At 42.5% G+C, this 16,022-nt stretch overlaps 1 protein-coding gene across 2 annotated transcripts in view; it reads left to right on the forward strand.

Annotated features, from left to right (window-relative positions):
- SORCS1 (sortilin related VPS10 domain containing receptor 1) overlaps positions 1–14,824 on the forward strand; it is a 308,182-nt gene extending 293,358 nt beyond the window's left edge. The window contains exons 24-28 of one of the 2 annotated variants that reach the window (XM_075504592.1): positions 6,274–6,373; positions 11,223–11,328; positions 11,503–11,663; positions 12,998–13,116; positions 14,453–14,824. In XM_075504592.1, the coding sequence (XP_075360707.1) occupies positions 6,274–6,373; positions 11,223–11,328; positions 11,503–11,663; positions 12,998–13,116; positions 14,453–14,509 (543 nt within the window). In that variant the 3' untranslated portion in view covers positions 14,510–14,824. The remainder of the gene's footprint in view (positions 1–6,273; positions 6,374–11,222; positions 11,329–11,502; positions 11,664–12,997; positions 13,117–14,452) is intronic. The other variant, XM_075504593.1, reaches the window with a different exon arrangement.
- Positions 14,825–16,022: the final 1,198 nt, after the last annotated feature.

The following is a 16,022-nucleotide window of genomic DNA, read 5'->3' on the forward strand; positions in this document are numbered from 1 at the left end:
AGATGAAATACCTCTGGTGAATTTAATATTATGCAGAGTGGCATTCAGGAAGCTTGTATATGTATATGTCTTAGGATTTGTTCCTTAAGGCAGATTTAGTTTTACTTCTGCTTCATTGTAGCTGATGGAGCTTCTATCTTTTTTTATACTTTTTTTTCACTCACCTTCCTAAGCTTTAGTGTTTTAGCATATTTACTTTCACTACTTTTCTTTCCTCTGATGTACTTCAGATGTACCCATCACTAAAAAATTTTAACAACAAGATCATGACAGTGAACACCTTCAAATCTTACAGAAAATGGTACCAATCAGTCCTGGAAATTAAATTCCAGGAAGAGGGATAGATCATCTAGTGTTTACTAGGAGAGATTTTTTTAACATCTGTACCTTTGTATGCAGACCAAGCACCCCAAGGTGCTTAGGGAAGGTTGGGCCAGTATTTAAGAAGTAAAGGCAGGTGGGGAGAGAATAGAATAATATGAACCAGAAGACCTTGTACCAAGGGCTTTTTTCCTTACACAGCCTTTCTTGATCAGCTGCTTGTGTGCTGTAGAAGAGGCTGCCTATATATGTTGTCTTAATATCTTTAACTCCTGCCATGTGACTATCAGACCTCTCGCCTTCTCGTCTTTTACTCAGTGTACAGAGCAGCCCTTGATTCTCAAGACTCATCTGGTCACCTTTGGTGATCTAAAGTGGATCCTGGCTTTTATATCCAGGTTCTCTCTGCGTTCATATGTGCTGGTCAGTTCTTGTCCCAGAGTAATCACAAGAATGTCCTCCACCTTGTGCTCTCATGGTATCTCTGGATACTAATGGCAGCTTGAATTTAGCATCTTTCATTAAAAGATCTCAAGAAATTCCTGCTGGACCCTGTAAGTCAGTGATTATGCTTTTGTCAGTGCTAAGGCAAGCAAGCTTAAGAGGCCTTATGTGAAGTAACCAAGGTTATGCAGGGCGAGTGGCACAGTTTAAAGTAATCCACATTTGCCCTGGTTCCTGATTCACTTTTGTAATACTGGTTAAAGTTGCTTCCTACCAATCAATGTGCATAATTCTTTCCTTAGTTGTTTATTGATTTACTCAATTGAATAGAAGTGTAGCACTCATTAGTTGAGAGCCTTACACAGTATCTGTAAAATTATCTAGATTCTTAGCTAGTTCATACTGGCACAGTTGAGTCACATTCAATTAGTCTAAACTAATTTACACCAGAGGTTTCAAAATTCAATAAAGGTATGGGAAAATGCCCATCTGAGTGATAATTCTGTTTCGTGGTGCACATGGTTCTTTCACAGTCCTAATTCTGACAAAATGCTAAGAGAAGCTAAATTAATTTTTGTTTTGTTCCATTTTTAAATTGGAATCTCTTTTTTTCCTTCACAAATTGTCTGTTATTATTATTCATTATGTGTCCTTTGATGAAAAATGATACATGAAGAATGGTTTCTATTACTGAATTATTTTTGCACATCGTGCTTAATTCTGCAAATGAAGCAGATAAAGTCAATGAGGCTCAGTTAAGGACCAAAACTAATTCTGAAAGCTAATTATTTTCACAAGGGAGACTCTTGAAGACTATAAATTAGGAGGTTGCTATTCTAAGAAGTTTTGTCTTCAGCTGAGTTAGTAGCATCTCCAGGACTGAGAGAGGAACAGGGACAGGCCTAAGGTCCACCTGTTCTCCAGCTGAAGGTCTAGCTGTTCAATTAGAGTTGCATAGCTATTTATGAAACAGGCCAAAGTACTTCAATGTTTCCTTATCTGCTTTTTAAACAAAAATGCATCCATGGTACCACTTTGAATGCAGAAATAAAGGGAGGCACAAGACCCAAAATGTTTCCCATTGAAACCTTTTCATTACCTCAGTGACTGTGAGATCAACCATTGTGTGGAGATTTACTTCAAAGACACTTTATTAACATTGTAAACAAATTATATGAGAGTCAGAATGACTCCTAGATTAAAGTCTGATAACCTGTGATCCACTGAGCTAGAAATATACTTGACAGAATAAGAAAGGCAAAAGAGACACTTCTCCAATCTCAGAGTGAGCGTCCTGACTGATCTGCGGTTCACAGATCCCCTTGGGACCATGTTAGGACCAGAAACATCGTCAGGTCCAACTTTGGAGAGCAGTGTGCAATCCCAATGTGAGTGTGGCCCTTTAGCTATGTGTAACCAGCTTGTTGACCTCAAATAATGAAGTTTATAAACCATTATACACAGTTTCTATTTAAGATAATTTTTAAAGTCCAGAAATGCATTTTCCCTGCTCTTTCTATACTTGTCTATATGTCTGTTTCGAAGAGAATCTGACTTTCCATGCAAAGAGAAATGAAAATATTGTACCAAGCAAGCAAACATTTTAAAAACATGTCTGAATGCATCTGTTCTTCTCTCAGAAGTGTGTGTCAGGAATCTCCAGAAACAGAGCTGCCTGAGGAAGGCAGATGTCTGATTCTCACAAGAACTTCTGGCGCTTTTGAAGGTCTCAGGCTGTTACTCATTTTTTGACTTGTTCAGATTCCATAAAGACCCAGGCAAAAAAGCTGCACCCAAAAAGCCACTGGGAGAGCATATAATTAATTGAGCCAAGGAAATATGCTGCATACTCTGAGCAGCATGAACAGTTGCTGCCTGTTTTGATGCTTTGCATATAGTCCTGGAACAGTGATGGCTATTTCAAGCTTCTGCTGAGATACTGGTGGTTTCAGGCAGAAATCATTTTATTCTGAGTTGTGTTTGTACAGGATGTAGTACAATGAGGTCCTCCTTCATGATCAGATAACAATGCAATACAATAATACTAGACTTCAGTTGTGACTGTTTCTCTCTGCCTTTCTTCAGTTTTCTTACTACTTCGCTCTTACTGCCTCTCCCCTTCCTATTATTCCTTCTCATCGGCTTGCCAGACAAGAATAATGGTTGAGTTTTCTCTCACACACTCAACTTGCCTGCTGGGAAGCTGCCACGGCACCTCTCAGCTGTAATATCCCTGCCGGTGCTGTTGTTTTGCCCTCTTCACTCTGCACCGCAGGAGTCCTCAGGCAGGCCAGGTGAGATCTCAGTGTTCCTTCATGTCACTGGTGCCAAACAAAGTCTCTGGTTCCTTCTCATGCTGACTTTCTTGAGGTTCTCCTATTCTTCCATTTCTTGCCCAAATCCTTGATGAAACCATTCTCCAATACTAGATAGCAACCTTTGCTAGCTGCATTCTCAGTTATACATCACGTTAAGCCTCTTTTGGTATAGAAGGCATCATGTATGGTTTTTACCTCTACTGTTTCCCCAACCATTTTGTGCAGCTATCACAATGTGTTGAAGAGGAATGACACAATGTGGTTGGCTCTTTTCTTTAGTTTACTGTCTTTGTGGTTGCTTTTTTTCATAGGCTCAGCTGCCCAAGCAGCATTAGAATCTCAGAGCACAAAGGAAGATAATTCCTGCAGGGGTGCGGAGGACTGGATGGTATGGGACATGTTTGGGACTGGAAATGGCCAGGATTATATTTTTCCCATTATTTCCATGAGCCATTAATGTACCTGGTTTACAACATATCGATCTGCATCTGTTGCTCCAGTTTTAGAGATGAAGCACTCTTTATAGTCGTCAATCTTGGTTATTAATATGCTCAAATTCTTAAAGAGGGATATAATTTGCTTCCCAGGCTTTCTTCATGTACTGCACATCTTTGTGTCACCATCCCTGCTGCTCTGAGCTCAGCAGATGGCTCTTTGTAAGCAGGTGGTATTTTTTCTTGCTATTGGAAGAAATATATTTACTGCTCATTCTGGCACCCATGAAAAAATTGTAAACTTTAAAGAGATATATTAAAAATATAAATAAAATGCCTGCAAGAGTTATTGCCAAATTGATATTGGACCAAAGGCACCTATTCAAGTGATCAGCAGCCAGAAATGAAGTGTACAAGCCAAGAGTATTGAAAGAACCATTAAGAATGTTAAAAAAATAAAAGAGGCAGATAAATCTCATACTGTGATGAATGATAGCCAAGGAACATCTAATCATATCTGGGTAGCATTTACTGAAATAACTCAACCAGACAAAAATGAAGAACATGAAAAAGATGGTGTAAAAATTATTGGAATGTTCTTTTTTTCTGACAATTTTTTATTAATCTCCGAGAACGAATAGGATTTATTTAAAACGAATTAAATTAAGTGGTGAGCACTGGAATATAGTTCCTCTTGATCTTGCTATGGCTATAAAAACAAACATTCTCAGCAACTGCATATTAAGGGTTGTGGGGTGGGGGTGGTTTTTTGCAGTTTTCCACCCACCTCTCTCTACTAAACCAACACGCAGAACAGTGGCTATGTTCAATTGGAAAATTTCTCACTGCTGTAAGAAAACGTGAAATACACGAAACATCCAGTGAATGAACATACAAAAGACAGAAAAAAACTATCAACCCCATGTCTATAGGCTTCCATTCTTGATTAATCTATCTGGATTTTTGCTTTTAATGGCAACATGCCTGCAGCTTCTTGGATATAATCAAGAGTGATATGGAGAAAGTGGCGCTGTGCATATTTTGACAAACTGAATTTAAAAAAGGAATGTTTACCAACAGATTGGACCAAAGCTTGGCTTCTTCACTGTACAAATACAGATATCATGGGGTCTTATCTCAGCAAATGCTCATCTTTTCTATTGTGTCCTTTAAGGAGGAATAGCCTGCTTCCTTTCTGCTAGAGCTCTGTTGTTGTCATCAGAGTTCTGGCAAGATAATCTAGTGATCTAAAAGCTCTGTGGAATGTCTCTCCCATGAAAGAGAGACTATAAGAGAACGTTATCTCCGTGTGTAAACCATAAGAATAGATGGAACATACATTTTGTTTAAGCCACACTCTGTGGTCAGTAAACACTTTCAGATTTGAGCTGGTTCTGGTACGTACTTAAGAATCAGGGAGCAGCTGGCTTGAAACTCAGAGCTGGATGAAATGAAATTTGGTTTTAGGATTTGAAATTTCAGTGCAAGCTGGTAAGGACTTAAAATATTCATTTTGATTCAGGTATATCACTTGTTATGAACATGCTCTAAGATCACAGAGCTGGCTACTCAATGAGCAAGAAGTTATTTGCTATGAGCGAATGTGTGTTAACAATTGAAATACTTCTCTTTGCTTGAGCAGTAAACAGAGTTTACTTGGGCCACAGCAACCCCATGCAACGCTACAGGCTTGGGGAACAGTGGCTGGAAAGCTGCCAGGCAGAAAAGGACCTGGGGGTGTTGGTTGACAGCCGCCTGAATATGAGCCAACAGTGTGCCCAGGTGGCCAAGAAAGCCAACAGCATCCTGGCTTGTATCAGAAATAGCGTGGCCAGCAGGACTAGGGAAGTGATCGTGCCCCTGTACTCAGCACTGGTGAGGCTGCACCTCGAATACTGTGTTCAGTTTTGGGCCCCCCACTACAAGAGAGACATTGAGGTGCTGGAGCGTGTCCAGAGAAGGGCAATGAAGCTGGTGAAGGGTCTGGAGCACAAGTCTGATGAGGAGCGGCTGAGGGAGCTGGGGTTGTTTAGCCTGGAGAAAAGGAGGCTGAGGGGAGACCTTATGGCTCTCTACAACTACCTGAAAGGAGGTTGTAGAGAGGTGGGGGTCGGTCTCTTCTCCCAGGTAACAAGTGATAGGACAAGAGGAAATGGCCTCAAGTTGCGCCAGGGGAGGTTTAGACTGGGTATTAGGAAATGTTACTTCACTGAAAGGGTTATCAACCATTGGAACAGGCTGCCCAGGGAAGTGGTTGAGTCGCCATCCCTGGAGGTATTTAAAAGACGTTTGGATGAGGTGCTTAGGGACATGGTGTAGTGGTGGTCTTGGTAGTGTTAGGTTTATGGTTGGACTCAATGATCTTAAAGGTCTTTTCCAACCTATACAATTCTGTGATTCTGTGATTCTGAGTTCACTGATGGCTGGTGCTGCAGACACTTACACACGTGGGTGTAATGTTCCTTTGGGGCTCAATTCCCTTTTGCTGCTGGGCTGATCCTAGAGAGGTGTGACAGGGCAATTTGTTGATATCAGTCATTGCTAACCATACACAAACCACTCTGGACATAGTACTGGCAGAAGTGTTCAGCTGCCACAAACCCTCTCTTTATAAGGTGATAGGAAATTGTGCTCGGAAAGTCTGCTGCCTCTGCAAATCTTTGCTTTGCATGCAGCTCCATTTCCTGCCCACCTATTAGCAATCTAAACCAATGATCAAGAAACAAATGCATTTCTTATTTTCTCCTTTTTTCCAGATTTCAGAAACACTGATCCAGAAACTGAACCAAAACCTGGTCCATTTTGAGTTGAAGCCAGGGGTTCGAATCCTTGTCCATGCTGCCCATTTAACAGCAGGTCAGTATCCTCTTTCTGTGTACACTGTCTCTGTTGCTCTGTAGCACAGAAAGCAGTATATTCCTTGATAGTAGTAGTGTGCTGTCAGCTGTATTTTGTAACACTTCTTATTTTTATGTCACAATAACAACTCAGTGTATGGGCAGACATTAAAATGCCTGTTCCACCTCCCCTTTCTTTATCATGCCAAAAAGACATAGTGGCATTTGCATTTACAGGTTATCCTTTTGTTTACTTATGTGCAAGAATTTGCTGTTGTTGGAAATGCAGTATAACTAGCAGTAGAAATGCATACTTCTTGGCTGTGTCTGAAATATTCAACAGCTAAGCAGCGCTATGGCATATTCAGCCTGGATCACACAGTGCAAAGGTTACCAGCTAGCGTTAGATATATTCAGATATTCTGGAGTCAACAAACATTCAAAGCAACTAAGCACAGTTCAGAAGTTGTTCAGCTGTCTGAAAGACTAGAATCAATTTACATATGCACACACACAAGATTATGCAGTTAGGACTTTAACTAATCCTATCTCAAAATGAACCATCTCCAAGGTTCTGACATTTAATTATATGCATGTCCGTGTATTCTGCATGCTAAACCCTCATTTCACAGCACAGGCCCTGTTTAGCTGTTACAAGAGATGGGATGGACAAATCCGTACTCAGGATTCTTAGGAATTCCTCTTCTCCAGGAGCTGCTGATAATTCTGATCAGTTGGTGTCAGCTTCTTTTGCTAGCTTACAAACAAAAAGCCTCAGTTCACTTATACCAGCTTTTTATGGTACGAACAGGTCTGCCCAAGCTGGTGTCAGTCCATGTATTGCCTTGTCGATAAAGGGAAGGAGAAAGAGACTGTTATGAAAGGGTAGGGTGTAATGCACCTTAAGCAGAATCTTAGGGTGAATTGCTAATATCTGCCCTGGGAATATTGCTGCACGTTTCTGCTTTCCATTAGCTGTGGAACAGATGATCAGATGCTTACTTTTAGACATGTTAGAACCAAAGGCATAAAAAAGCAGAGATGTAGCACAGCTGATTAATCTCTACAGAAAAAAAAAAAAACCAAAACAAAACGCAACAGCTTGAGAAGTCAGTTTGACTTTTTTTTTCTTCTGTGGATTGTAAAAAAAACCCAAAAAAGCAATAGACGTATGACACAGAAGAATTGCATGACTTTACATTTAAGATTTAAATTAATATACATTTTACATAATAGTTGATATAAGGGAAGCAATCCTTGGTCTGAATTTTCAACAATGACCAGTGATAGTATACGTACTTTCAGAAAATGCTGAGTGCCCATGTCAGAAAAGAAGGCTATCTGAAAGCACCTTAATGTGAGCTTCAAATGTGGATTTACCTGCAATTGCTCACAATTTTTGAAATTTGTTTCTGTGCATTTACTCTGCCAATGCACATGGCTGTTTTCCATTTTGGTCAATGTTCATTGAAGTCAAGATCAAATCCCAAATGAACGTTTAGAAATGACTCCTCTGGCCCTGAATATCCTGTAAGCCTTTTCTAATAAATTATACTTACAATCACATTACATATTCCTGGGAAAGGCTCGTCTTTACCTCTTGCTACTGAAGGAACATTCCTGATTTCATGTAGTGGAAACAGATGGCCTTTAAAATCACATCTCCAGCCCTGCATTTAATACAAGAGGGACCTGAATCTGAGTTTTGTGTTGTATGTCGGAGCCTCCACAGCTTCTTGGAGAGGAATTCGGAGCATCTCTGCATGAGGGAGTGCACAGGGTCCCCAGCTACTGCATCCATGCTAAGAGCTGGCTAAAAGCTGGGTAGCTCCAGTCCCAAAGCCAGATAGTTAGTGGAGGTACTGTAGCACTTTTCTGGGCTACTAAACCTTGTCTGCTGCCTTCCGTGAAACAAAAGGCAGGGCCTATCAGTGTGGCATACTGCCATGCTAAATACCAGTATGGCCTCCGGGCACACGCTGGCCTATTTCTTGCTAGCTCAGGCTGAAGCAGAGGGTGCTCGGCTCAGACATCCTGTGTAAATACTTGATCCTTGTGCTCGCCAAAAATGCACATTTTTATTCGTATTTATGCACACACTAGGAATGAGTACTTTTTGTCCATAATAGAGTGGAATGAGTACTTTTTGTCCATAATAGAGTGAACACTCATTTGTCCTGCAAGGTAGGCTTTGTTGTACTTCCCTTCAAAGCCGCTGGTGAGATGTGAGTGACCGCGGTAACTGGCTTCACAGTGTCCTATAGGAACACTATAGGATTTTATCTCTTGCAGAAATATGATTCTGTAAGAGTGCAAAATGAGCCTGGACTGCCAAACTAGATATTAAAAAGCCCAGAGAGTAGCCACTGTGAGGTCTTTGAGGGAATATGGCTCCTTATCAAGGTGCAGAGCTCATGACTCAGTTCCCTGTCCAAATAAAAGGTCCAATTTCATGACATCAAAACTTGGGAAAAGTTTAGAATTTGACAAAACGCCAAAAGAGAGATTTGCTTTGCTGCTGAAAACTATTGTTTTGGTTGTCAAAGAAGAAGAAAAATTGTCCTTTTGAAATGCAAGCTTTTATAAAAAATTAAATAAAATAAAGCAGGGAAACCTGGAACACAGGCCAGCACCAGAAGCAGTCCCTAGAAAACACAGTCCAGGGGGATGCACATGGCCCAGAGGTGCTGCTCTGGTCTATAGTATCCCTTCTTTCCCAGCCTTTCCACTATGACTCTGTGTTGGACTCCTGGCAGGTATGGGCTGTAGTTGAATAAAACACAAAGCTCAGCATGCGTTTATGTAAGTGCATAGATACGTATATGTATATGTACGTCTACATTTATGTACCCATGCCTCAGTGCACAGGTATGTTCCTCCCTGTGTGTGTGCCTGGTCATGCACAGCAGAAATTTCTGCAGCAGAGGAGCTGCAGGGAACAAAAGTGCAGGTATCTAAACTAGCTTGGTGTGGATATTCAAGCAGAACCTGTAGAAATGAGCCTCTGTTTCTTTGTGTGTGTGTTGTATGTGAGCATGTGCGTTCCCTGGAGCACAGAAGAATGACAGGCATTGGGCTCAGCACATTTCACACCTCCTTCTTCTTTGTTCAGGCCACACTGGAGGAAGGATTAATTTATGGCAATTATGGACAACAGATTGCAATCCATTCATCATGTTCATTCCTTCTTCTCATGAAAGAAAAAATAAACTAATGTCCCCAACCTAACAGACAACAACCTCAACTCTAAGGCAGAGTAAAATATGCCAATATTCCTCACAAAGCAGTTAAATAGCTGTTTATTACCCGACTGTCAACGCAGCATTATAACAAGAACACTGAGTGAAGCTGAGCCTGCATTGGTCAGAGCGCCATTTTGTCATCCCACAGAACTGCAGAGACCCACAAAACACAGATGCAAAGGGGACACAGTGGAGATGCAAAAGGAATTCATAATAACAAATCATTTCATCCTGGTGCCTCACCTTCCTGAGGATAGCCTGCTTGATGTGGGAAGGAGAAGCTTTTTCACTTCTCTTTGCAAATTTTGGCTTTATCAGGCTGGGTGTGACAGCTGAAAACGTGTGTGCCTGTGATGTGTGTGCCTGAGTAAGTATTTGCTTGCGTGTGCATGTTTTCTTGTATCTTCTGGCTCTGGTTTAGGATGGGTCTGTTCAGTGCACGTGAAGAAGGGCAAGAGAAAGAGGATGTGTATGACAGCGGTTCAAGTTAACTTTCCCTGCCTTGCGGAGGAAGGCATTACCTACACCTTCTTCTGTGTGTAAAGCCAGATAGAGGCAGTCAGTGAAGATGTATCTGCTGCGTGCATTAGCTCTGTGTAATGGCACAGCTACAGCTGCATGTCTGTCTGCGGTATGTTTTATTAGTGTCTACATGAACAACTGAGACTATTGGGCCTATGTGTGTCCCTTTTTGGATGCTAGATGCCTTTCTGTTTGTGTGTGTATATGAGTGATGGAAACTCTCTATTTGATACTATTTACTTTGTATTTCTGGGAAAGCCATGCTTCTGGACCTTTTGTGTGGCCTTATTTTGCAAGGGGCTATGAAAAGATGGTGAGCAAAACTCCAAGGAGAAGCACAGAGAGACTTTTTGTTTGATTAGGGTTGGTTTTGGTGTTTTTTTTTCCTTGAAACTCCATTCTCTTGCATGGAAGACTTGTGGGAGAGAAAGCAGGCCACCAGAGGAAAAAGAGTAGAACACGTTCAGAAGAGCAGGAAAGAGATAAAGGAAGAAACTGAAAAAGTCAGAGGTGTGAGAAGAGCTTGCCATGATAAGGCATGGATGCTGAGGCAGTGTCTGTGAAGGGCACTGCACTTCTGGTCGGGAAGGAACAGGACTGAGCAGAGAACAATACATTTGGTGAGCATTGTTGCTTCAGTAAAATTGAGGAGCCAGTTGCTCATTATTCACTATGCATTGGGAGCTACCCAAACTAGCTCTAAGCAAAATAGAAAGTCAACATGACAAGTTAGCCTGTGAGTAGCTCCAGGATTGTCCAGAAAATGCTAGTTTTGGTACCCAAGTGACCTCATTTGCAACTACCTTAGGTAATTGTCTGCAATATGAGAGAGTATGTTTCAGGCAGTCCTCTAATAGGCCAGAGAAGAGAGGCCTCTAAGGAGAAAACTATGGGACTTCACATCAAGGGGTAGATTGAGCACCACAAGTGGTCTGAACCCAGGTTTCTTCCCAGGTGGATTAGAAAGTGAGAGAAGCCCTGGAGACGTGTGGACAGATGAGGCCTGCTACAAGTGCAACAAGGGGAGAATGGACTATGTTTCTGGATGGAGCAACTTTCACTCCAGGCTGGGGGTGGCTCTAACCTTCTTCACCTCTCTTGCAGCTCCCCTGGTGGACCTCACTCCCAGTCACAGTGGTTCAGCTATGCTCATGCTCCTCTCTGTCATTTTTGTGGGACTAGCCGTGTTTGTAATCTACAAGTTCAAAAGGTATGATTCTCCCTGAGCCCTTTCCTTCTCCCCGTTGCTGCCTTTCACTGAAGTGTTTGGGGTTTGTTTTGCTGGGTTTTCTTTTTCGCAGTGATTTGTTTCTTGATTTGTAAAAGCTGATACTACATCATCTGCCAGAGTACCCCACAATGATGGTTTCTGTTAATGTTTTAGGAAGATTCCTGGCCTTAATATATATGCACAGATGCAGAATGAAAAAGATCAAGAGATGGTCAGTCCAGTCAGTCAGAGGGAAAGCATACCTAATGTCCCTCAAAGTGAGCTGATGAGCCCTGAGCAACTAGTAGATGAGAAGTTGGAAGTCCAGCCCATAGGTAAATAATTTGCAGCATCCCACAGCTGGTCAGACTCTGACTTATAATTGGCTAACCCTTTTCTCAGCCTCCCTCCTTCCCATATTCCTGCACACTCCTCCTCCCATCCTCTTCTGCTGCAGCATTAGTTTTGCTACAAGAACTCTTGCTAACTCTTCCATCTCCCTTACTTGCCATGTGATGAAAGGGAGGGGAACAACTTCAGGCTTTTTCTCTCTCCTAGTTGCTCTATGTAGATCCCTCCCCCTTCCCAAAAATCCTGCCGGCACTTAACTTGCGCACTAAGGCAATTTAATTTATTTTGCTGGGGCTGATATAGTTGCGGGGCTAAACCCCACATCCAGGAGAACTTCAGCCACCCTCACCTGGAACATGGAGGTGAGCAGGTGATTTGGTAAGTCAGATCTAAAAGCTAAATATTTGTTGATGTTTTGACTGCTGTGGCTTTTGTGCTGTGCCAGACCTTGTTGCCAGCAGTAATGCTAGCCTAGCTGATTCCCAGAGAAATCGAGCAAAACCTGGGATCTCAGCGTTGGACAGCTGGGTTTGCCCTCAGGCTGATTCCTCCCACAGGCCCCTGTGGTTGAAAATTTGCAAAGCAGGCTTTCATAGGACCTAAAGTGAATAGACTTGAAGCACGCATACTGGGATCAGTCACACATTTGCTCATGCTTATATGTTTTCTGTTACCCCGACTACAGTAAAAGTGTTGGGATGGAGCAGGGAGGTTTCAGCCTGGGGACATGTTCTGCTAAAGCCAGCATTGCTTGGGCATTGCTCAGCTTTGCTTGTGAGGTGACAATTCTGCAGGCTCAGACCGGAGGTACAGTACAGGACCCCTGCAAATAAGGACATGGACCTATTTTAGAGGAACTAAAGTTTATAGCTGTTTTGACTTAGATGGGAGTGAAGCATAGTTGTAACTGAGATGCTTATTTGCACAATTTCATCAGCTTAACCAAACCTTAGATCCCACCTGAGGATGTCCCTAAAATGTATGGGAGTGTTTGCTAAAGCAGGCTTGGAGTCATAGCTACTGCAGAGAGGGAGCAAGGGGAAGGGCAATTAAAGGAGGGAATGTGACGTGCTAAGATTGCGGCCTGCGAAACAACCTGGGAGGAAAAAGAAGAAAGTCTCTTGATGAAACTGATACCTAAGCTGGAAACCCCACTGCAATCAATACTGGTCTCTCCTCACCTGTTCACTAAGGAGAGATCTGGTAGCTATTAAAAGCTTTTAAGCAGCTATTCATCAGCAGACCTGGACATCCCTGCTTAGCAGAACACAGGATGGAGTGAGGGGACCAACCTTCCCATGTGGTGTTCCCCATACAGAGCAACCCCAGGCCACAGTCCAGAACCCAAGGAAAGGAAATGCAACCAAGGTAGTCTGGACAGAGGACTTCCAAAAGGCTTGTGGATCACCAAGAGGTTTCAAGCCAAGACCCGGAGCGGTGGGTCCTAAACTTTAACAATTCTTTTTTTTTGTTTGTTTTTTGGTTTTTTTTTTCTTTTTTTCTTTTTCCCCCAGAAGCCTCCAAGGCAAAACTGATGTAAGATGCTAAGGGAGAAACACCCAATTTCAGGTCAGGAAATCTCTTTCTAGAGTTAGATGGGCTTTGAGCTTCCCCTTTCTAAAAGAATGTAATGACTGTGGTTCATGCTGTTCCAGGGGTAGGGAAACACGTTTTCACAGGTCACTCAGACTGAAGCAGCAAGACTCAGTCACATCCTAGCTCTATTCAAGGTACCTTCAAAACTGCTCTTACTGGTGTTGGAAACTAAACCCTTGATGCCTCTAGGACAAGTGTAATCAAAAGCCAATTTTGGGGGTAGGTTTTCATTTGGTGTAACTATAGCATTTCTGGCTTTCTACAATAGCCAGCATTTTGTGTATTTCTCAGCTGTGCTACTGGACACTGTATTGAACCAGAAATTGGCCTTTTATAACTCTTTGGTTTGCACCTGTAACTGCACTAGTGAGCACAAAAGGTAAATGTGTGGCATACATAGACTCAATTCTCTATCAAAAGGAATCAGTCCAACAAACTTCCTAAGAGTGTTTTTCCATCCCGTCAGTAAGATGAATGAGGAAACTGAATCAGAGCTCATTGACAAAATGAAAAGGTCTGGACCTAGGTGTGAACAGAATAGAAAGTGCAAAGGCTCTTCACTCTCCTATACAACCATGTCTGTTTCTGGAAATCAGCAATTTCTTTTTTAATGAGTTTTCTTTCTTTTGGGAAAACAAAGCAAGACTGTAATTGGGTGTTTCTCTTTTGTATGCTTGTCCAGAAGCCAGGTTTTTCAACCCCTTTGACTAACATTCAGGGATCCTTCCTTGGAGGAATCTGAATGATGTCCCTGGATCATTTAATTTTCTCTCCAAACTGTGGCAGCAAAAAAACACAGTTCCTGTTTTTTGGATGTGAGTGGTTTAGGCTCTTCTTTTGCAAATGCAAAGCTTAAGGTTATTTATGAAATCTCCAATACCTTATCATTGCAAATGAGTTACACATTTCCTCTGAGGACCTCAACCCCTCCTTCCCTCCACCCCTCTGCTCTGGCCTCTCCTTCTTCTGTTCAACATGGGTGAATCATCTTCATTAGCAAAAGAACAGGACATCACCTTCAGTGTTTTGAATGACAAGAAAACATTTCTGGGAAGAACGTGTCAGTCTGGAACAGTTGAATCCCAAAGGCCAGCAAGGTGATACCTTCAAACGTCTTCCTTGGCTAAACACACTTGTTATTTACTGACTCTTTTATTTTGTTCTTTCTTTGCCACAGGAAGTATTTCCACAGCTGCTGAGCCCCAGAGCACAAAAGAAATCCCTACCTATGTAAATGGTTGAATTGAGGACACCGATGTATATCTATATCTAAAAAAAGAGGAGAGCTCACTGCATTTGGACTTTTTAATTCTTCAGATGACAAAGGGTTTTTAGCTTTAAGCCTGTGCATGTGGACATTATACTGAGACCATAGTGGAACTGCATTGTACAGGTGTTCAATTTTAGTGGGGGGTGGGGGGAGAGGAACTGGTACCACTATTCACTCCTGCGGCCCTTCCCCTCACCCCTCCACTCTCTTTTTTCTGATCTGTCTCTAATTTGTAGAAAATTCATAATGATATAGGCCAAGAATATGCATGGGGGTCTCTTCTTTAGGGAGAGGGGTGGGCTGGGATGTGGGGGGAGAAGGGCTGGGGGAGGTGGGAGGGGGCCTTTAGGGTTCTTGGCTTTAGATTTAACTGCTCTTTTAGCACTTTGGGCTGCGGGAGGGCTAGCCGCCCCAGCAGACTTTCATAGGACACACAAAAAATCACACTGGAATTTAAAGGCACTGAAAATATTCTTGGTCAGTCTGGTTTATGTCTTTGTTTGGACTCTGCCCTTTGTTCCTCTAGCTGCAGCTGCTGCCCGTGCCCCACGGCTGCGAGGAGGCTGAGTGCGAGCGTGGGTGATCCCAACCGCAAGGCCAGGCTCTTTCTTAAACAGCTTTTTTAGCCTACTCACACCAAGGCATCCCACTGATAGCACTGTTGAAAGATAACTTTTTGCCTCCTAACCTTGAATGGAACAGAAGTAGCATGCATTACAGGCAGGGAGATCTGTCCATACTGCACTTGTAGGAGGTTATTGCCAGCATGAACTTATACTGTACTTTGTACCAGCCTTACAACTTCAATTTTGGCTAAGAGAAAGCCCTAGTAACACCCTCAGCTGCATTTAGTGCTCATGTTTGGATTTGTCTGGGGAAGTCCCGAGAGATCTCTGCCTTTTGGGAGTCACCCCAAGGCCTGTCAATTTTTTGAAAGACACTTTGTCCATAGAATAGGGAGCAGGGAAAGGTCTATGTGCAGTTTTCTGTGGCCTTCTTGGCAACCCCCCTTGGCTGCAGATCTGCACACTCCTGCCACTCTAGGCAGAGGAGGGAGAATAAAGGAGGATTTGGCCTGAGATTGTTGTCATGCATTTTGAGCCCCAGCACCACAAGACCACTCTTGTACAAGATTTGATTTCTTACCAATAACATAAGCTCGATTCTTACACTGCAACTAGAAATGAGGCTGCAGGACATGTTCACGTAGACTATGCAAGGGAACAGCAGGAAAGTAGGCTTAGCATACCTCAAACAAGTCCTCCCAAGACACTGGATATCTGGCTGAAGCCTAACCTGTGGTCATCACAGCTGTTGATTTCCAACCCAACTCAGGTAAACCTAGCACCAGGATTTTGGTTTGAAGTACAAAGAGAGAAAGACAGTAACCAATGTACGCTTACTTAACTATGTTAGGTGAAGGCAAATAGAGGCCAGTTCATAATCGGTGTAGCACACTTAGGAGGCACCCTGATTT

This window comes from Mycteria americana, chromosome 6, assembly GCF_035582795.1.
Source record: "Mycteria americana isolate JAX WOST 10 ecotype Jacksonville Zoo and Gardens chromosome 6, USCA_MyAme_1.0, whole genome shotgun sequence".
Classification (NCBI taxonomy): Eukaryota; Metazoa; Chordata; class Aves; order Ciconiiformes; family Ciconiidae; genus Mycteria; species Mycteria americana.